Raw genomic sequence first — 22,510 nt, 5'->3', positions numbered from 1 at the left:
ATGTTATAATGTTATAGATTTTGAAGTTCTGGGGGAACATCTTCAGCTTACTTTTCAAATGATTTTGTTTGGAAACAACATATGTCCCTGCCATTTAATTTACAAATTCATCTGTTAATCGCTAGAAATTTAATCCACACATTTGGAAAGAATTCAATGCAGTGCTACTTGGAAAGAAGTTCCTCAACAAGCTGGGAAGGTTTTTATGAGCATGTTGGCACCTTTTGATTTCAAGAAAAGGAAATAATTGAGTAGTAAGCTTCTTCTTAGAAAATCTTAGTCCTGAGGTTTAATTCAGAGATCTAAGGGACCTGAAGGAGGTTGGAGATCAGAATCTAGGATTTGTGGGAGGGATGTGAACTTTTCTGATGCAAATCAGAAGAAAGCCAAACTACCTGTTTTCAAGATCAGATTATTAGATATTGACTACCTTAATGATGCTCTGTGCAGGTGAGGATGTGAGAGAACACTTTGTTTAATGAATTATCAGCACAAACTCTCTGAGAGGCAATTCAGCAGTATTTATCAATTGTACATATTTGACCTGAGAGTTTCAGTTGCTAGGGATTTGCCCTAGGTGTACACTAGCAAAGATATTTCAAAATCAAGTAGGAGTGTATTACCACACCACTGTTTCTCATAGCAACAACTCACGACCTTGTTCATTATCTAAATGTAAGGATACTTTTCAGCCACTTCAAGAAATAGGTTGGGGCCAGGGTGTGTGGCTCACTCCAGTCCCAGCACCAACAATGGTGGGGGGGAGAGAGGGAAGGGGAAAATCAGGTAGGAAGAAAAAGAATGAGAAAGGAAGAAAGAAACAGAAATAAGACACAGAGAAGGAAACAAAAATGCATGATTGATGATAGAAGATCACCAAGATTTGTAGCATTAAAGTGACAGAGGCAAAGGTGTAAGAGTAGGGCTGGCATGACCCCGTTTTATGTTCATGAAAAAGGAAGATGCTTAGAAAGGTGATGTGTTAAAACATTCTGTGAATAAATACTTTACAGGGCTGGCTAGAAGGCACCTGCTTAGACACAGGGACAAGGGTTCGATCTCTGGTGTTCCGTGCCAGCCCCACCCCTGAGGGCATACCCCTGAAGGCGACTGAGACTGGGCATGGTGACGTGTGCCTGTGATTCCAGCACTTCGGAGGCTGCAAACAGGACAATCACTATGAGTCCAATCTGTGTAGTGAGACCCTTTAGACCCTGTACTAAAGTACATTTTTTAAAAAATAGATGCTTTATAGCACAAGAAGGCCAATGGGTCCAGGGTAGACATTGAGCATTTTCTGACTTTTGCTATGGTTTGAAGTATTTTAAGATGTGTATGTGTTAATTTTAGGTGAAAACAAATTAGACAAAACAGCTTTTACACTATGGCAACTTTCGACAAGCAAGGGTCAGTGGTGGTTTTAAGAGTGCAAGCTTTATTTCCATGCCCAGCTTCATGTCTAGCATTCATGCCTGTGTTTTTTTAACCCAAAGGACAACCAAGATGGATCATCCAGCGAAGGAATCTTTGTATCCAAAATAGTTGACAGTGGGCCCGCAGCCAAGGAAGGAGGCCTGCACATTCATGACAGGATTATTGAGGTATGTGAACACTGGCCAGTGTCTGTTCATAGGCTGAATGCCATCCCATCTTTGCCTGGCTCACAGGACAGTGTTTGGTTGGGGAGGGAGTCCTCAGCTGGTGCATGGTTAGGTAGTTGGTGCACTTCTCTGATCATGTGGGACCAGACTGAGTGTTGATTGCCTTGGTGTTAAGTTTTTGTTAAATATAGAGAAGCTGGATTATGAATGGCGTGTTCACAATTTGGATCCTTTCATGCGAATTTGCGTCTGTTTTGTATGCTTCAGTTACAGCTTTGTGCAAAAACCATTGGATGGTTGTATGTTAGTTAAAACCAGATGAGCAATCCCTGTTGTACAAATTGTGACTCTGTATATGTTGGTTATCCAGGAAGAATTGTCAGCTTTGGAGTCATCCTAATATGCTTAGAGCGCAGAGCACATAATTTCTCCACATGCATTATTTTCTTTTTCTATACTTGTCATCTTAGCTCTTCTCTAGCTCTCCTCTGTGTGCTTTGAGCGCCTGGATACATCCAGGTAAAGGTTGATGGTAGAAATCACTCACACATCCTCAGGAGTGCTTTCAGGTTCAATTCTTTGCACACCATTTTAAACCTTTGCAGAACAGGTTGATACATTTGTATTGGGCAGATGGGTTGCTCAACCCCACCCTATGGCACTGTGCAGTGAAGAGAGAATTATTTGTTGTCTCTGTATGGGCTTTAGTTGGCAAGTTTTTGTCACAGAATTAGTATTTTGCTGATGTTTTTAACTACTCTAATTTCTTTTCTAATGGATACAGCCATGGACCAAATTGCTTTGCTCTCCTATTTGAGAATAAGTAAATATGAGACTCCAAGACAATATCCTGGATCCCATAAGAAACTTACCCACAGGCATCACAATAATGTAGTACGTTACATAGGAAGCTAGAGAAATGGCATGGGCACCAGTGGGTGTTTGTTGTTCTGGACACATTTGTGTTGTGTCTGTATTTTCCTGAGTGTTTTCATGGCCCATTTCAAAACTTTGGATTCAACGGCAGCTCGACCATGAACTAAGCCATAAGTGAATTTCATATAACCCTCTGGCAGGTGGCCACATGCCTATCCAGGGAAAGGCACATTAAGAAGACAGAGAATGGAGCCTGAATTTTCCAGTCTCATCTGAAAGAATTCTAAGGTGTAGTATAGTATGTTTCAGGGTAATATAAGTCCTCAGGAAAATGCCCCGTTAAATCTGCCAGGAAAAATGAACTAAAGAGTTAAGGTACAAGGCTCATTGCTGTGAGCAGCTGGGTGAAGTGTAGTAAGGAGGATACTTGGTTTTGTTTTACAGAGAATCTTAATAGTGTCCATCCCCTTTGACCTTTAGAAGTGCCCTTAAACTTGGAGATCTTGTTGCCTTGTACTTTAGAGTTGCTTTTTGAACTTCCCTGGTCAGGAGAGGGAATTTTCCTGGACTCACACACATTATTTACTGTCGGGGTATTTTTTTTTTTTTTTTTAAAGCAAATAGATTTTCTGAGACTATTGTTCAAAGAGATAAGTACAGCCTTTGTTACCAAGGGTTTGGGGAGCAGCCAGTTTCTCTAAGCAATGGAATTTCATTGCTCTTATGTTTTGCAAATGAGAAATCTACAGCTGGGCAGGATTTTCTCTTGGCAGAGGATGATCTGTATTTGAAACATTCAGTATGGTTTCTGGTAAGTCACATTCCCCCTTTGGAGAGTATGTAAAGTATTAATCATGTTCCAGTGTTGAGGTGGAAAGAAGGATGATCACAATAGGAAAACGATATATGTATAATTGCAATTGACACACCGTGCCCTTCTCTTGTCAAGTTCTAATCTCTTTTGACATAACACAGTGATTCCCACAACTGAAAATATGTTCTCTGGCTCACCTCGGCCGAGTCTGAGCTATTAGCAAGGGGCATGAGTTTGAGTGTACGTGTGTATGTGTGTGTGTGTGTGTGTGTGTGTGTGTGTGTGTGTGTGTTTTCACTGAAAAGAGTCAGAGACTTTCAGGTTTGCCACCGGATAACTCTCTCTTCAGGAGAGAGAGCAAATTATCACCAGAACATTACCATCACAACTTTAATTCTTGCAAAGTCCAGAAAGACAGAATTTTGTCCTTATTGCAAAGTTACTTTGCTTTGACTGGTATCTGTGTTTGTTTGTTTGTTTGTTTGTTTTACAAACAAGAGCTGTGGTCTTCAACCATATTAGAGGCAGAACTACTCTACCCCCTCCTTATACCAAATATTTTGAAATGCAACCAATGTAGCAATGGAATTAAATTCACAAGTTTATATACATATATATGATATGTATGCATAGAATGCAGACAGACATACGCATGGAACTGTAAAACTATATATAGTTGTAGAAAGAACAAGGTAGCATATATCAAGTATGTGTATCCATATGTAACTGCTTGGACTCAGTGACTTAAGAAGGCGTGGTGATGCTGTGAGATGCCAGTGCCTCTATGCAGGTGTGCTGTAACACACCCATAGCTGCCAGTTGCATTCTCCACAGGCCAGAAGCGGTGGCTGGGAATGATGGGCTTCCCTAGGTTAAATGTCTGCTCCACACCTGGCTGCATCCAGGTTCATCACAGGTATCCTGGTCTAGGTGGACAGATTGTCATTATACCTCCTGCCTCATGTCTGAGCTGTAGAAAATTTCCACTCTGTGTTTGCTGCTGTTTTTGTATCTTCATCACCTTCACATCCTATAAGCTACCTCTGGGCCTTTTTACCACCTCTGACCCCACCTTGAATTGTCCCTATTTAGGAAATCAAGTTTAGTTTCACCTACTATCTTTTAGCATTAATTCGAATCCGTAACTGTCACAGTGATTTTGTTTCTTCCTCCCAGCCTGCTTCCTGAGCTGTCATTTAAAGACAACACAAGGCTCTTTTACTTCTGTGCCATTGCAATTCTTATAGAAATCAGACACTTTGGTTCTTTCCAACAGTTTGAAACTGTTGGAAGAATCTTTCCAGAGCACAGAGTGGGTTGGCCAGTGGAAGCAGGTTTCTTTACCAGTAGAATACCTTTCTCTGTGGATGCCAGCTTAACTTACATTAGGCCAGTCATATTCCACCCTACTCTACTATAAATTATTTCAGAGGGTGAGAGAGTTGAGAAATGCCATAAGGTTAATATTATCATCAAAAGACCCCCTAGGATTTGTGGGGAATATACTATCTCTCTATAAGGCCAGGAAACTTTAGATCACTGTTCCCCCAGTTGATTACCACAATGTACCACATGGCTTACTGGGCCTGTTCTCAGAATACTTCATTTGACAAAATGCTTGTACTAAAAAGAGCACAAGAAAAGCAAGACCTGTAAAGAGACCAGCAAATTCACTCTGAGGCCTGTGCCATGTGGTACATTGTTTCTCTCTGTCTACTTTTTGTTTGGCTCTGGCACAGGCTGCTTGTAATTGAAATGCCCTACTGACATCCTTTTCCTAAGACTGGCCAACATTGTCCATATCTGTATTTTTTAATAAGTCTTTAAGCTTTTATGAGTTATAAAACTGAGCTCATTCTTTTTGGGGGCATCTCTGATTTTGCTTTGATATTATTAGTAAATTGAAACTTACTGTGAGAATTTTTAAACTGTTTCCATTAAAATTTGGATTTGGTATTGGAGAAAAAAATTATTCCACATACCAAGTAATTTTTAAAATTATATTTTTCATTATAGGAGAAAGATTTGATTTATTTTACAGCTACACACAGGAAATTTATTTTCAAATAACATAAATATATATATAATCCATTTTGATAATGTTAAAAATCAACTGCATATTACTCTTCACTGGTGATTGATCCTCACTAACCACATTCAACAGGAGTATGAAGAATTTGGGATCATTGATCCATTTAAGAGGTAAAATGTACTAATGTTAACTGCAAATCTCATAACTATTGCCTTAGTTCCCCAGTTATTCTGTTTTGATGAAAAAGTCTTGGAGTAATATAAGCTGATCTGAGAAGATTCTTTGTTAGCTGCAGGGCAAACAGGTTTCAGATGCCAGGCATTAGTAATGAGCTCCCCCTCTCCATTTCCCAAGGTGGAGACTAAAGCTTCAGCTCATGTACCAGTTTTACTTGGGGAACAGGGATGTAACCCAAGATTGTCCGTCAAAGAATCCTGTGACCTTGCCTGGGATTCTTGGTGGTGTGCACCGGAGACCACTTAATGGTGTTTATCATGGGTGCAAGTGAAGCGAGGATGGCCTTTTCATTGCATATTTACTGTCTCTGGATGGACCTGCTTTGCATGTTTTTGGAACTGCTACAGTGTCATAAGTATGTTTGTGTACTTGGTATTAAGTCAGTCCATCCTTTTGGTCTTCAGATGTAAAATAAAGCGAGTACTCTAGCATCTTGCTTTTTCTGCTACCTCTTCCTTCTTTTATTGCTTTTACTTTTTCATATAGCTTGCACTACAATAGAGGGCCCTAACACAATTGTGTGATGTTTCTCTGGAATTCACTTCTCCTGCATATTAGAAGGGACATGTCAGAGTGGAAATCAGGAGACAGAGCTTTAAGTTGCTACCTAGTTACTCAGTCTAGCCGTTGAGTCTTGATTTCTTTAGCTGTAGTATGTGAAGAGTGTTTACTATCTTTCCTACTGGTCATGCTGTCCAGGTGGACTGAGGAGATAATATATGTCAAAGGAATTTACTATTAAGTGCAAATGTGGAGAATTATTATTTTTAGTTACATTTTTTGGCATGAGTTATAAAAATTTAGTATCAAAGTTGAATATGGAAGTTAGTATGAAAACATTTCTGAGATCTGTTTTCTTAAGTGTTACTATAAGAACAGAATATTTTGCTGAGTTAACACACCTATAATATTCAAATAACAGAACTAAACAAAAAAAAGGGGATACAGATGAATGTCCATTTTGTATCTGTGAATTCAAAATGGTTAGGATAGTTATATAGTTACATTCTCTTAATGAATAGAGGGATTTGTTCTAATAGTGTTTGTAAATAGGATATCATGTCTGCATCTTGTACAGCAATTAACCACTAGGAAGAATGTATGCAATGTGTTAATTATTGAAACTGTTCTACCAGTTTGGTTTGAAACTGTCTCATTGCTATTTGTTTCTCAATAAAATTATGGGGAAAAAGAACATAGTTCTACTATTAAATTTTTGAGAAAGCCTCGAACTATTTCAGGGAGATGTATTTTCAAAAGTTAATAATATGACCAATAAAACTAATCCGTCTTTACTCCACAATTGACTTTTAAGGAAATATTTTATGTTAATTCCTTTCTGATGACTGAGCATACCTCCTTGTAATTATGTGTAGACTTAGCTGTTTATTACTGTTATTTTTTTCTTATTATTTTGGTATTAAAACCAGACTTTCCAATGGACAGCTTTGTAGCATACAACATTTCAAACCAGTTGAATACAAAAGTGAGTTGAAAAACAGAACATGTGGTATGATGCCATTTGTTTATTTTTTAAGGCATTTACATATATGTTAGCCTCTGCCTAGGAAAAATAGTCTGAGTTAATAAACATTTTATAGTTGTTACTATTACTTTGAGTAGTGATATTCTGGAGTAATTTAAATATTTAAAATCACATTGCAGGTATGTTGAAGTAGTTTTCAAGTGAGTATTTTTTATTATCCAGAAAGTAGCAAAGGTGAAAAATTTTATGAGGTAGAAGTTTCTTTTGAATTTTAAATATCACAAAAATCTGCTGCTTGTAGAGTTCGTTTTTTTTTTAAAAAAAAAAAAACATTATTCAACGTGAGACTGATGGATAGGTTCAGTGGTTGGGAAAGAAGGAGGGAAGGAAGGAAGGAAGGGAGGGAGGGAGGGAGGGAGGGAGGGAGGGAAGAGAAGAAGGGAGGGTAGACGGCAGGCGGGCGGGTGGCTGGCAGGCAGGCGGGTGTCCTCATCGGGAGCCACTCGCCACATGGGCATCAGTTGTGAAAGGGCACAGGCTCCTCCTCTGCCAAGAATCTGTAGTCTGGGTGTCTTCCCCCTTCCCTGCCCCCCGCAGAGCATTTTCTGCCCTGTGTGTATCCACTAGCACTCAGTTCTAGTTGGCGAGGAGCTGCCCAGAAACTTCCCATCTGACCCTCACAGTTGTCTCTTAACATGATTTAATTAGATCAAAAAGCATTTTAAAATCAAGAATAAATCAGAAATGACTGGTGTCCTTGTTAAGTTTTTTTGAGTGAAGATTAGGTCAAAACATTAAGTCTTGGTTTATTTCCTGAGGACAACAGCACAGCACAACAAACCCCCTGCAATGGTACAGATAAAATACCTTTTATGTGTGGTCATCTTCCTTACACATGGCATTGCGGTGCTTTAAGTATGTGGGTTTTGAGAATACTAATACATTTGTTTAGAAAGTTCAGTCTTTATGCTTTGCCTTGCCTCTGCCTGGTGCTGTCAGAGAAGAGAGCTAGATGCATTTTTACTGAATTTGGAAGGCATGTTTGGGAGAGTCTTATTTAAATGATAAACTGGTGAGAGAGGATGAACCCTTCAAAGTGGTATATAGGTATTTCCCATGTTTTATCAGTGTATATTGGTTATACAGATTAATTGGTTTCATTTTGGCAGACTTTTTACATGTATACCATAGACTTCCAACATCTCCTCTTTAGTTTAAAAAGTTAAAACTTACCACAGTACTTACATAGATTAAGATGTGGGGGAGATGACAGTGGGACTCGCAATTAGACAGACTCAAGGCCAACACTGATTCACAACTCTGCTGTGCTCCTTCCTGCTCTAAGCGCCTGCCCTCGTTGGGGAGCCACAGCAGTGTGAGTTCTCCTGATGGGCACTGGGGATGGAGGATGGTGGCCTTCGTGTCAGTCTGCCTGCTCAGGGAGGCCTCTGCTTTTGCCCTCCCTTTGTGTATGTTCATAGCCACTGGAACTGCCTGGAGCCCGGTCCCGCCCCTTTTCTCCTGAGCTTGGTGCTCTCAGAAGCAATCTGGTTCTTTTATTGCTTTTTTTTCTTCTTGCTGGTCCAAGTAGGTTATTTAACAGCTCTCCGGGATGAGGAGAACCTAAAGTCTAAAGGGGTTTGATTTCAGACCAACTTCCTTATTCCTCAAAAGAAAACTCCCAGTAAATGAGGAAAAAAAAAAAAAAAAAAAGCTGCAGTACTTATATGCTGTAAATTTCTTTTTTTTTTTTTTTTTTTTTGACCAGGGATTGACTTAGGACCTTGTGCTTGTCAGGCAGGTGCTTATGCCACTGAGCGGTATCCACAGCCCTTATATTTTCTACTTTAATATTTGGAGGAGTACTGAGGCAGATATACATCACTGGCAACAATTACTAATCAACATTTTGTTCTTCGAATAATGTTTGCCAGAAATGGCATGCTTCCAGACATGCAATTGATTCGAGAATTCATTGGCCAGACACACCAATACCTGCATCCAAAAAGTGGCTCTGTATTGATTTGAAAATGCTGTTTAGTGAGATGGATGAGAGTGCTCCCGGGGTGGTGCGTTTAGAGGGACAGTGCAAGAGTGAAGTGAGCAGTGTGTGTGCCCGTACTAGGGTACATTGGGCTCTTCCTGATGAGATGCAGGTCCAGATCTTTAGCAAACTAATCTGTGGGCTCTACCTTTGAGGATTTTACACGTGACATCCATGCAGAGGTAACTGGAACTAAGTGAAGTAGGACACTTAGCGTACGCAGAGGTTGAGCACCGTGGGCTCTGGAACCAGACTCGCAGTTGAAATCCCCCTCTCTTTGTTAGCCAGGTTTAGCCGAGCTGCTGCTTATCCTTGAGCAACATTTGTTTCAGCAAAATATGGGTAATGTTACACATACTGTAGGCTTTCCATAAGGAAGAAAATGTCGAGTGTGCCCAAATACTGTAAATCTGACCCAGAATGAATGTGCACTGGGTGATTAGTCTTGCGTTGTTTCCTGTTGGTCTCTAGAGGCTAACTGGTGAAGCCTTCCAGCAAGCCAGTGCTTTGATGACGGCTGTATGGCATAGATTCATAAACCTGAAATTACAGTTGTGAATAAGCCATTTTAATTTGTCCTAGACTTCTTTTTGAAATAGTGCGCCTTTGAATCTGGATTGAGTAAGAACTGCCACTTCCTAAGGCTGTATAAATCAAGATAATTGATCAATCAGGAGTAATTTTTAATTTATGCCTTTGTGTGAACACCGTGGTAATTCATTGCATATGTGCTGATTTAAGTGTTCTAAAAATAAAATAATTATGCATTCAATATTAGCTATTTTAAAAGTGCCAGAACAGATTAGGATTTCCCTTTTTACATAGATCCAAGAAGAACAATTGGGATTTTCTTAAAATTTTGAAATGTTTATATTCCTTTAACAAAAATTTTCCTCAATGTGTAGGTTACTTTAATTTCTTTTTAGGGAAACCTTTTCATATCTTAGTAGTGTAATGCACCAATGTTGAAGAATTGAAAAATACAATAAAGATAAAAGTAAAATCCTTACTGGTACTAAGTATCTTGACAGAAAAATTTATCAGTGTGATCACTGAAGAATGGATTTAAAAGTTTATGTTCTGGAGACTGATGGGGCATGGAAATTGTGAGTGGAATACATAATATTTCCATTACTTGTTTGAAACTCTAGCTTACATGGAATGAGAGAAGTTCAAGTAAAACTGGATTAAGATTTTGTGGCAGCATTGTTATTAGGTTTCTGATGTTTTGTGTCATTCTTTGAAATACCTGAGTCAATATGCTCATAAGAACCTTACGTGATAGGATATCAATGTGATGAGGTCTTGGAATAGAACTGTTGATAATAAAGGGAGTATAGAAAAGAAGGGACTGGGTGAGAAGCCATCATATTTTTGTTGAAATCTTGGAACATCTTGATACTTTCCATTTAGAAACATTCTAATTTTCTTTGGTTATTAGCAGGTAAGTTTGACAACCAGAAAAATAGACTTTTCCTTAAACTTTTAAAGGACAAATGGTAAAGGTCACAAAGTTCTTGAAGGTCTACTGTCACCACTGAAATGCCCTCACAGCATGTACCTAATGGCTCCTTCCCTGCAGTGGAGGTACAGATGGTCAAATGGAGGAAAAAAATTAAACACTGAGTTTGGTGGAATAATTTTCAGCAAAACCTTACCTTATCCTTGCTATTTGCATTTTAATCAAGTTCCTCTTATTCAAGTTCCTATTTTTTTATTTGCCAGTCCTCTAATTTGCTGTGTTTTGAGAAATAAGATATTTTTGTTCAGTTGGGGGCATGAAGCTTATACAAAAAAGTGAAGTATATCGTGTGACTCTACAGAGGAATACATATAAATACACACTTCTGTTTCCACACAATGACCTGTGAGATTTTTACCTTCATTTTGTATGAGTCACATGGGAAACCCAAGGCACATTCAATGATATTTTAGGCTATTTTGAACATAGTGTGCATTTAATAACCTTTTTTATACTTCGTTTATATTTTTATGTAAAAAAAAAAAATCAAAGAAGAATCTTTTGTCCAAGGAGCATTCTGTAAAGTGGTGACAAGGAACTCTGCTTAAGAACCTAAGCAAAAGAAATTAAGTTCCACTATCTGAGTGGAACTTAATCACCTGTAAATCCACTCAGCTTTAGGTTCCCCTGCTTGATATATTAAAGGACTCAGAGATCCAGGGCAGAGGGTCTGCTGTACTAGATTTATTGGGTTTAATAGAACACACAGAGAATGCCCTTGATTGAGAAAGAAGTAGATAAGGAAGTAAGTTGCCATTTCTATTAAAATATTTTTTCTCCTTTGATTTGAAAGTTAAATCTATACCAAGTCTTTACTTTTTGTGGCCATATAAAAATATTAAGGGCATTCAATAATGAGTTGTGGCCTTTTATGAGAGTAGATCCAAGTGATCCAAGTGATCCAAGATCTAAGTGATCTTTAGAACTTAATATTTTTTTTAATTACAGGTTTTTGGTGCATGTTTTGGGGGGGTATTGGTGTATGCACATAACAGTGTTCATTTTGCTTCCTTTCAGCTGAATCGGCTGGTTTCAATCTGGGTTAGCATAGTACATGTAAGAAATATAAGCCAAAAGGGTACAAAAATAACTTTGCGGAGAGCTGGAAGTGTAGTTCAGAGGCTGTGACACCACCTCCTTGTCTAGTGTATATGAAGCCCTGGAGTCCATCCTCAGCATTAGAAGGAAAAGAAAAAGAAAATCATGTTGTTTACCCAGAGAACTGACCACTAAACTGCCTATGATTTTTCAAGAGAGAAACTCTAGCTTTTTGCTGGATCGTGGGGCAGGGGAGAAAATCCAGGCTCATCTGAGGAAGGCCGCAGCGTGACCTGTCAGCGTTCTCCCCTGCTCAGCAAACCTCCACAAGCATTTCCCGGACTCCAGGCACCTGCTCACTTTTCGCCAGTGTCCCACCTGTTTTGCTAAGTACTTAACATTTTTATTTAAGCAACATTCTTTTGCTTAATTTAAACTTATTTTAAAAGGAAATGAATGTTGTGACTATAGCTAGAAAGCTATTTTAACATGTCATGAATAGAACAGTTAAAATAAACATAAGAAAAATGTAGTTGATTTAAGCTAGAATCTTTGCTTGTGTAGGAATATGAATCTTGAGCCTTGCTTTCTTACTTTTTTTTCTTAAAGTAAAATAATTCTGGAAGGTGATAATAGAAAACTGGACAGTGACTGGGAATAGGCCTTAGGGCTGCTTTTGGGGCTCCATTTTTTCATTTGAGTAATCTTTTGAGTGCATTCATATTGTACAGATACATGCAGAAATTGTTCAAGCTTATATTAAAAAGTGGTGCTGTGTGATCATTCAGCCTCATATCAAATCTGTCTGCTATCGTTAAGCAGGTGGGCTGGATAGGCAGTGGGATGACTTGCTTATTGGAGCAGTGCTGTTAGCAAGGCTGAAAGCCCCCTAAAGTAATGCTGGATGCTTCCCAGCTTCATCTTACCTGTTTCTCCCCCGGACCAGCCCAAGCCAGTATTTGTAGTAGCTTTGGTTGGGTGGGGGAGGAAACAGAATGCTTTGAAAATTAGAACTCACTGCCAAAGGAACAAAATTTTATTATCATTAAAGAACGTCAGAGGCAGCAAGGTAAAAAATATAGGTATCATAGGTCAGAAATTATTGGACGCCTCTTTCAAGAACAAAGTTCTATTTTCATAGTTTTCAAAACTATACTGTTGCGGGCTTTTAGTATATGAATATTTTTTGATTGATGCAACCCAACTGCTCCTCATGTTAGACTGCTCTTCAAAGGAGTGCTTTGAAAACCTTTTTGTTGCTGATCTACAGCAAGAAATATGTCTTATAAATGACCCAGTGCAGCACTGCTAATATGAGCGGCTATGTTATACATGTATAAGAATGGAAGAAAATGTTTTGTAAGGCACTTACCCTTACAACATGCAGTACAGTCTGATAGTTATATTTTATTGTTTCTCTTTCAATGCTTTTTGCATCCCACTGCCTTGATATTATGGCTTACTAAAGGGCAGTGACCTAGCATTTACAAACATTCTGCTTTGGATGACAGACCTGTACCTTATAGATTGCCAGAAGATGTCTTTTCCTCATAGTTTCTCCTGGAGTCTGCCAAATCTACCAATGGCAATGCTGAGTTCCAAACTGTTGCTGAAAGGATGAAGTCAGATTTAATATAGTATATCTGAATCTATTTGCAAAAATAAGCTCCTCTGTCATCATCCTTCTACCCATGTCTTTCTCACTTGATACAAAGTTATGGGCTCTGCGTGCCACTCATGATGGATAGCATTAGCCAGTGGACATCTGCATCATAGTGGCCTAGCCACAAAGGGACCCAGGTCCAGCTTTTGGAAACCCAAGTTATTTCTGGGTTTGAAGCTTTGGTGTACAAGGGAAGGGCTTCTTCCATTGAGGACGTTTGGACCAGCCTGATGGTTTGTGTGGAAGCTTTGTGTAGGCTTTGTTATGATTGCCTTCCAGGTACTGCTGGGAACTTTGTAAGGCACACCCATACAGGCTTCTGAATCTGCCATGTCTTGCACCCTATGGTGAGATGGCCTTGTAAGCTTTATCATGGAGAAGCACCAAGGAGAGCCCTGCTTGAGTATACACTCCCGAGAGCAGGGACATAAAGATCAAGCCTATTCTTCTGTATTCCCAGGATCTAGCCCCATGTCTAGTGCAGAGTATCTGCTCAATAAGTATCTGTTGACTGACTCCGATAGCTTTATAGGTCACGTGATCGGCTTCTAGGGGTTAACAAGTCAGGCAGGCTAACATTAGAAGCATTCAAGGCAGGTGACAGTATGTCATGGGGCCTGGAGGACATTTGATAGTTTGACAACACCTCCTGTAGACAGGGGGAATCTGCCAGCTGTCCCTACAAGAATAGTAGCAGGTTAAAATAGATATCTCTCCCAGGGCCAGGAGGAATTTGGGAACAGAGAGTTCCTTTATCAGGAAGGTTGGGAAAAAACGGGCTTGCCAGAGAGAAATTTTCAGGAAGTCCTAATTTTGCTTTCAAAACAAAAAGATAAATATAATGGCATCATAAGAGAGTCAGAAATTAATTTTTAGTATGCCACAGTGGGATTGAGAAACTAAACTTCAAAATAAAGGATGTGTTTATGAGTTCCAATCTTTATCTTCTAAGTAAACATTTTTCTTAGCCCTATTTAGAGGAAGACGTAGGAAATTGAGTTATTCGTGGTTAATTTACTTTCTGCAAAACAGCGTATGAGTTTCCTGTAGCACGTGCACTCCTTGCTCTGGAAGCTGTGGTTTTTGCCACCATCTTTGGAAAATATTTAACCTTGGTCACCTTCATCCTTTCCTTCATCATGGTTGTGGATCTCATCTCTGTCAGAGTCAGCGTTAGGACCATGGAAGCAATAGCAGCTCCTTGCTGAGTGTGCCTTTGCCCCCCTTTTGTCTTAGAATGCCGTTTTCTTCCACGGAAGTTGAGACGTATAAGTGCTGTGGAATTTGCACGATGTCAAGGAAGTGATTTCTTTGCCACAGTTGGTTCATTGAGCTGAACCCTTGGTGAAGGGATAAGCCACAGTGGGACCTTCTGAGGGCTTCTCTGGGGGGAGTGCAAATGAGAGCATCCACCAAGGCCTCGGGAAGAGTCTGCATGGTTTCTTGCCACCAGTCTACAATCAAGGAGGGATTGCATAAGTGCAATGCTGCTTAAAGCCTGTAAACAGCTTCATTTTGCTCTTTAGTGTCATTGACTTATCAAAAATGTTGGATATGCATTTTTTATTGAACAGGTAAGGAGAGGTTAACAAGTTGGTAATAAATAAATGTCCTTGTAGATTGAGTATCAAGCTTTACAGGATGTGAATCTTAATATAAATGAAAAGACCAAATTATGACTACCAGACATTTGCTACATGTTTTCTAATAACATTTGGTAACAGCAACATTAAAGCTTGAATTCCTAAGCTTCAAAATGGTAAGACCCAATAGGGCACCAGTCCTGGTTAACAATGCTTCAAACTAGAAAGAACTAAAAATGTCTGGACCGAAGCGGGAGTCCATCAGCCTTATACTTTTGTACCCGTCAACCTGGGGCTAAGATGTTACCTCACAAAAGTAGAGAAAGCCTGTAATCACCTTAAAATAATTTATCGTGAAACAAAAACAACAAAAGATGTTTGTGGCTTGAAGATCTCAAAGGAAAGCTATAAAAGCGCTGCAACTTCCTTGTTCTTTATTGGTGTGGGACGGCAGCATTTGTTTTCAAGTGGACTTCTACTATTGTAAATAGTAATTCAGTTGAAGAAGCTAAAATGATAGTAAGCTATCTGTGTAAATTAGCTGCTTTTGTTAACATATAAATTTTGAGCATGTTTCCTATAGCTTTTTGTTTATCTTGAGATTCTAAGAATGGAGATATTCACAATAGGAGGCAGTGGTTTCTGATAAAATAGCTTTATCAAACTATTTACTTTATAGGGACTGCCATGGAATGCTATTGTTTAAGAACATTCTTCTACTAACACTAGATATAAAATAAGAGCATAGCTAGAGGAATCTATGAATATAACTATTTCAAATGACTACAGAAAAATAAGCCACAGGGCTTTCTTAGTAATAAATTTCTCCTTTTTTCCAAATGAGTCTTCATTTTTTGCACAGCACATGTGCATATCTACACACCCTTAAGTGGGGCACACAACTAGGAAATTAGTTAATAACTTGTGCTGAAGATATAGCCATTTTCCTTAGTGGAGACAATATGTTTTTAGCTCTCACGTTCAGCTCCACAGTGAAAGGGGTCTGCCCTGCAGATCCTGTTTGCTGGGTGGGAGTGAATCTTTTGGGCCCATTCCTCTTTTCTGTTTTCCCTTTTCTCCCACACATCTCCTCTATGGCACCAGAAGGTCCGAGCCATCCAAGAAGAGGCGGTGGCAGCAGCATGTAAGACTCCGCTCCCAGAGAGCTTGGCTGTGGAGCCGTCAAATTATAAATGAACTGCCTGCTTTTCTTTCTTTCTTCTCCCCTCATTTAGCACACCAGACAGAAGGAATGTCCTGGCCTTGTCAGGAAGAGAAAAGAACGTCAGTAACATTGGAAGGGAAAGCATAAAGCTAATTGTTGGTGGTTTAATGATACAGACCACCTAGGAGAAAGAACTAGAATGAGATCTTTTAGACTTTTCAGCAAACTAAAATGTCGTTTTGATTTAATTTAGGAGAGTACCAAAAGGGATGGCACACACAGTGCTGTGGGTCTCTGGCTTCTGGAGAGTGGAAGTTAGTTACTGTTTCATGACTTTGGGATGGCCTGGGAGTTTGATAAGCTAGCTGTGGATTCTCAGAACCAGAGCCTCTGTGGACCCGTTCATCCCATTGGAAGTTACTCACTATGATAAGCTGACATCAGATTCTAGCTGTGGCCCAGTATGGGATTATGGTAGGAAATGGGTACAGCTAGGGAGTTGCCCTGTCCTATTTCACTTGTGGGGCTTTCTTGCTTCTTATGAAGTTTTATTTAGGATAGTGGAGGTGCACATGGGGAAAAAACAAAACAAACACTGCTGAATGTGCCCTTGTAGAGTGGGCCTGACAGACGCACAAGGGGAGAAGGGAGGGAATGCTGAACAATGCAGCGTGCTGGCTGCGTGGGGTAACACATGTGTCCCCAACTGAAAAGGCCTGGAAGTCAAGGCTGAGCATACTGACTCCTACACTAAGCGTTTTTAGCCAGTGTGGCTCATCTGCTGCTATGTGGTCCACAAAAATGCGTAAGCAGGAAAAACTTATTTCATACGTCACCAGCTGCTGCAGTCATAGCCTCAAATGGCAGCACCATCCTTACATGGAGTGAGTACAGGCAAGCCAGCTGCGTTGGGTTTGCTCTCAGCTCTGAAATCATTATGTGTGCTACTTTGGGTACGTTGTGCAACTTTTCTAGACCTTCATTTTCTTGTCAGAAAACTGAAAATCGGTATTACGCCCAAATAAGTTAACTTGTTTCAAAACTGTAGAAGTTTTTAGAAGAATTGTTAGAACACATCAAGTAGTCAATGACATTATTATTATTATTATTATTGATTTCCTTTTGTCAAGAATTTCCTGTAACTTGTGAGTCACACTTTAGGAGCTTAGGCGGAGTGTTTAGTTTGCCCTAATGCGTTACTTCCTTTCTCCCCATCGTACTGCAACAGCAGGCAGTCTTGTTCTCATTTTACAAGTGACGCCACTGAGACTTGGTTAAGTGCCTCATTATGTCACACAGCTATCCACTGAGGCCGACAGGGTCCAAAAACTACATCTGGCTGTTTGCACGTTGCTTTATGTCACACATCTGCTTGGCCAGACATTGTGCCATCAGGTAGGTAGCCTCGTTGAGTGAAAATCACATTACCAAATCCTCGCGCTCCCACTGTGTACGCATACACAAGCAGTAATCATCATAAAAACTTCCAGACTGGACATGGAGAGCACTGGTAGGACCAGTCATGGGGAGGTTGATTCAGAACGGTCATTTGAGCCCAGGAATCTGAGGCTATCCTGGCCCCACAGTGAGATTCTGCCTCACAAAAGAAACAAAAACTGCCTCCTGGTACCCATATAACTGATTATATGTAAAGTAGAAAGTTAGTTTTATGGATTTACCTTTCCGTTTTTTTCTTTGTTTTTTTTTTTTTTTCAACACCTTTCCGTTTTTTGAGACAATGTCCCACTATGTAGTTCAGGCTGTCCGTGAACTCACTGTGTTGCCCAGGATGGCCCTGAACTCCTGGCAGTTCTCCTGCCTCAGACTTCTAAGTGCTGACATTGTAGGCATGTATAACGATGCTCCACTTGAAAATTCGTTTTCAAAAGTTGTAGGAAGTAGTAAGAATTTATGTATAGTAAGTTGCTAGTAGTGGTCTGACTTGAAGGATAGAAAGTAGATTCCAAGACTGTTACATAATATATATGTCTTTCCTCAAAAAATATCTTATTGAATGTGCCACCCCCACAGTTGTAATGTTAAGCAATGTTGCCACAGTCCCTGAAACAACAGAAATTTTGAAATGAAGAAAACACATCTCCCCCTCCCTTCTCCTCTTTTCCTTTCCTAAGTCCCTGAGGTCCCCATGTTCTCTGGCAGGTTGCTCTCTATACCCCTCACCAAGCTCCTTTAAAATAAAAGCCATGTAGGGCCAGCCAAATAGCTCAGTGGATTAAAGCACCTGCAAGCAGGTGCAGGGGCCAGGGATTCAATCCCCAGGCCTGCCATGCCGGCCCCACCCCAGGGGCACGCTGAGCCAGCAATTGAAACTGGGCATGTTTGCATGCCCCTGTAATCCCAGCTCTTGGAAGGCTGTGTTTACAAGTCCAATCTAGAGTAAGACCCTGAACACCCTGTAGTCCCTTCCCTAAAATACAAAAATAAATAAATAAAGTAAAAGCCATGTGTGTGCCTACGGAATGTCAGTTGCTGCTTTTCTTTTATGATCATTGTCTGCTCTCCTAGGCAGTCTTACTGTCCTAATTTGGTAACACAGTCATTCTAACAGCATAAAAGTGGCCATTCCTTGATGGTCATTGTTCATTCCTCCACCAGATGCAATTATAGCTCACTGGTGTCAACAAATACACACTAAAAAAAATAAAATAAATAAATAAATAAATAAAAGAAATGCACACTATTTTATGGTGTGTAAATAACCTAGCTTATTCAGTGAAAGATCTACTCATATATCCTTCAGTTATTTGGCATTTTTAGGGCCTACAAACAATACTGTAATAATATCCCTGTACCTATTTTCTGAACTCCAAAGACTTGGACTGTAAGAAGTTGAATATATAATATATATTGGTATAATTTTTTTAAAAATTATTTTATACAGTGAGCAAATATTTCATAATCAAACATTTCAATAAAATATTAGTAGTTAGGTGAACATACATTCTCTCACACACACAGACATACACATATTCAGGGTTGGCTTTTGAAAGGCCATACTGAAAAATGCATATCTCTCAAAGTGGAATCATATTTATTCAAAAACTAATGTAGCATTGTTGGCTGTCCATTAGTATTACCATGGTGGTCTGTAGCAAAAGCCATTATTGAAGTAAAAATGGTCCTGGAATGTGTAGTCTGTTTATCTTAAAATACTGGGAAAGTGGAAAATATGCTGCAAAAACCATCAGTTCTTTGCCTACTAAGCTAAGACACACACACACACACACACACACACACACACACCATATTTCTATGAAGAATCCCAGAGGAATGTTGCTTATACTTTTGCATAAATCTCTTCTTCTATGTGGGAGTGTGTTTGAACTTTTAAAATTTATACTTAGGTAAACCTCAAGCCCCAAAATTTATCTCTCCTCCCTCTAAAAATGGCATTTTACTGAAATAAAACCTGTTGCTCATTGCTTCTGGTGCATTATATCAAAGTTGTTGATTGAATACTATAAAGACAGCCATATTATATTCTAGTTAGTTTGAGGTAAATTTTACTACTATAAAGCAAGATGCTATTTAGGCCCCTCAGGGAAAAATATCAGCCATAGCAAAACACTGTCAGTGGTAGAGAATAACCCAGCCACAGTTTTCCAGAGACGTATAGGAAGGGGTCATGTGCATTTTTCATGGACAGACACAAGTCAAGGTTAAATAAAAGCCTTATTCTGAGTCTTAGGCTGATTGTCACAAAATTACCTCAGGTGAAGTGGCCACAAAAGAGGTCCCCTGTTACTTGAGTAAGTAGACCCTTTGGCTAGAGCCCAGAGCAGCCTTTTTATGTCAACTTCCGCTGTGTAGGGAGTAGTGTATGGTGACATCACAGGGTCATTTGGGCAGGGGTGGGTAAAGCACTAAGCAAAGAGAAAGGGAAGTCCTCTGACTTGTGAGGAAGAGGAACAAGAAAAATGCTCAGGTGTTTGCCTCTGTCTGAGCCTGCGTAGCTAGACAAGCCCCTGGCAGGAATCGATACAGGACTGCTTGTCTTTCAGTGCAGAGATTCCTTGTGGCTTAGGGGAGACACACTTCTGTTAGGATCCTTCAGTCCCTTGCAGGGCCCCAGGTCCAGCTCAGAACCTCTATGGCTCCATCAGCTTTCCACCCTGATGGATAAACACCCACAGGAATGTTTCACAGAATATGATGGTACAAGGTTTAAGGTGCCAGAGAACATGGGTACTGACAGGTGGTGACCTAGGGACAAGTGTAAGGGGACTTCCTTTCCCAGGTTAAATTCATCTAGAACCATTGCCTCCCTAATGGGGGTTGAAATGCATGACTGTCTGCATGGATCTGAAGGAGCTTAATGTAAATATGATGTAAATATAGCCATGCACACTCTGCATCCGATAGGATAGACCCCATGGAGCGCTGTGTTTATGACCATGTGGGGATAAGGCTACTTGAATGTTTTTAACCTCAGAGAGCTCTAAGGATAGGGACACCAGTAACACCCTGTTACTGTCTGTTCTCAGAGCCAGGCCTCTTGCTTCTCTGGGCATGAAGTCCACTCTTAAAGTGGACAGTATTCAGAAAGCCTGGATGACAGCTAGTCTGTCAGTTCAAAATTTATCTCTCAATACTATTCACTTTCATGTTCTCATCCAAAAAATAGAAGTCATACTAATATTTTAAAAATAAGCTTGTTAGAATTTATGTTTTTTTAAAAAAAACACAGTGTAGATTTCAGTACATCTAACACACTAAGTAACTAGTGACTTAAGTTGATTACTATTTATTATTTTTTAATAGCTGTCTATTGGTCTTAGAGCCTGAAGAGTGGGGCTATTCACTTAAGCTGCTAAAATACTTTGACTGGTAACTTGAAAACAATACAGATCTCCAGCTTACAATTTTGGAAGTGAGAAGGTACCCGAGTGAAATGCCTGCAGGTTCCTTGCCTGGTAAGGGCTTACTCTCTGCTTCAAGATAGTTCCTTGTTGCTGCACCCTTATATGGGAAAAGAAGCAGGAAGGAGCCTGCTTCAGTCTCCAAGGGAACTGAGCCCATGAAAGCTGAAGTCCTCAAGGCTATTCGTGTCCCCAGCATCCCACCACTTAAAATACCATTGCTTTGGATATTAGATTCCAACTTACAAATTTGAGGGGGACAAAAATGTTTTGGACATAGTAGGAACCTCCCACCATCAGCATGACAGAAAATCTTGGTCTTTGGGAATTACTGAGTTAATTTTCAAAATCTAGGCAGTAAGACCTGGCTAGCAGAAACCATAGCTAGCATGCAGTTCTTTAGTAAACCAGGTTCCCATTTTCCAAACAATTGATGAACATACAAAAATATCTGCAGTAAAGTCTTTCTAACTCATTGAGGGACCATTAATTACTGTTTTATATTCAAGCACAAAGAGCCAGAGATAACAACTGAGGCTTGTTCCTGATTAGTCTCCAAAGCAAATTTGGGTTCTTGCATTCTATTTATTTACTTCTTAAATAAGAAAAAACAATTGTTCTGGATCCTTAATTTGCTAACATATTTTGAACCCCTTGCCCATGAAAATCAGCCACATCTCCCACACACAAACATGCTCCTTTTATAGCAGGTTTTTCTCGCCTTTCTTTTCTCATAAGTCATTTTCATAAGTCATCCCTTTCCCTTTCACCTACACATTTCCTGCTAAAGGAATCTTAATTTTCTTTGTCCCCAATTCTTCGTACCAGTGAATAATTATGGTAACTAACAGTCCCATATAGGAGTAGTCCAGGGCGACATACTTCAGAATCATAGTCAGCATATGGGTGTCAAGAGTTGGCACACATGAGGAGGATAGACCTAGAGAGGTTAAAGGACTGCTTTGAAGGGCTTGGGAGGAGTATAAGACAGAGAATGGCAGCCTTTTCTGGAAAGTGTTGATAGTAAATATGTGCACTAAGTGCACCACATGACCTATTTCAAGTAGGCCTTTCATTATCTGCAGATTGTCTATTCATGCTTCCAACCAACCACAAGTTGAAAATATTTGGAAGAAAACACATCTTTATTAATATACACAGACTTTTTTCTTATCAAAATTCCATAAGCAATACAGCATAATAACTCTTTTCCATACTCATTACTTTCAGAGCATATGGCACATTGTGTTGGGTACCATAAGTAACCTAGAGATGCTTTGGAGTATGCCAAAGGAAGGGCATAGGTTACATACAAATATTGTACCATTTTATGTAAGGGACTTGAGCATCCATGGACTTTAGTATCCAGGGTAACATGGCCCTGGAGAATACTGAACTGCCTTTGCACTCCACTCTTGCACTCCTGAGTGAAAGCTGCCCTAGATGGTGACTCAGTGAATGAGAATCACTTCCAACAAAACATTATTAGCAGAAACAACTTTTGGGTCAGATCTCTCCTGTAGGCTGCAAGGTATGGATTTCCAGTACAAGGAGAAGCCCAGGGGAGCA

The 22,510-nt window shown here is 39.8% G+C and overlaps 1 protein-coding gene across 1 annotated transcript in view; it reads left to right on the top strand.

Annotated features, from left to right (window-relative positions):
- Pdzrn3 (PDZ domain containing ring finger 3) overlaps positions 1–22,510 on the top strand; it is a 244,735-nt gene that overhangs the window by 21,630 nt on the left and 200,595 nt on the right. Inside the window, exon 3 of the mRNA XM_004629516.3 lies at positions 1,494–1,601. Within this exon, the coding sequence (XP_004629573.1) occupies positions 1,494–1,601 (108 nt within the window). The remainder of the gene's footprint in view (positions 1–1,493; positions 1,602–22,510) is intronic.

This window comes from Octodon degus, unplaced genomic scaffold (genome assembly GCF_000260255.1).
Source record: "Octodon degus isolate 3935 unplaced genomic scaffold, OctDeg1.0 scaffold00030, whole genome shotgun sequence".
In the NCBI taxonomy this organism is placed as follows: domain Eukaryota; kingdom Metazoa; phylum Chordata; class Mammalia; order Rodentia; family Octodontidae; genus Octodon; species Octodon degus.
The sequence above is the reverse complement of the archived record's forward strand: the minus strand, read 5'-3'. Positions and strand labels throughout refer to the sequence as shown.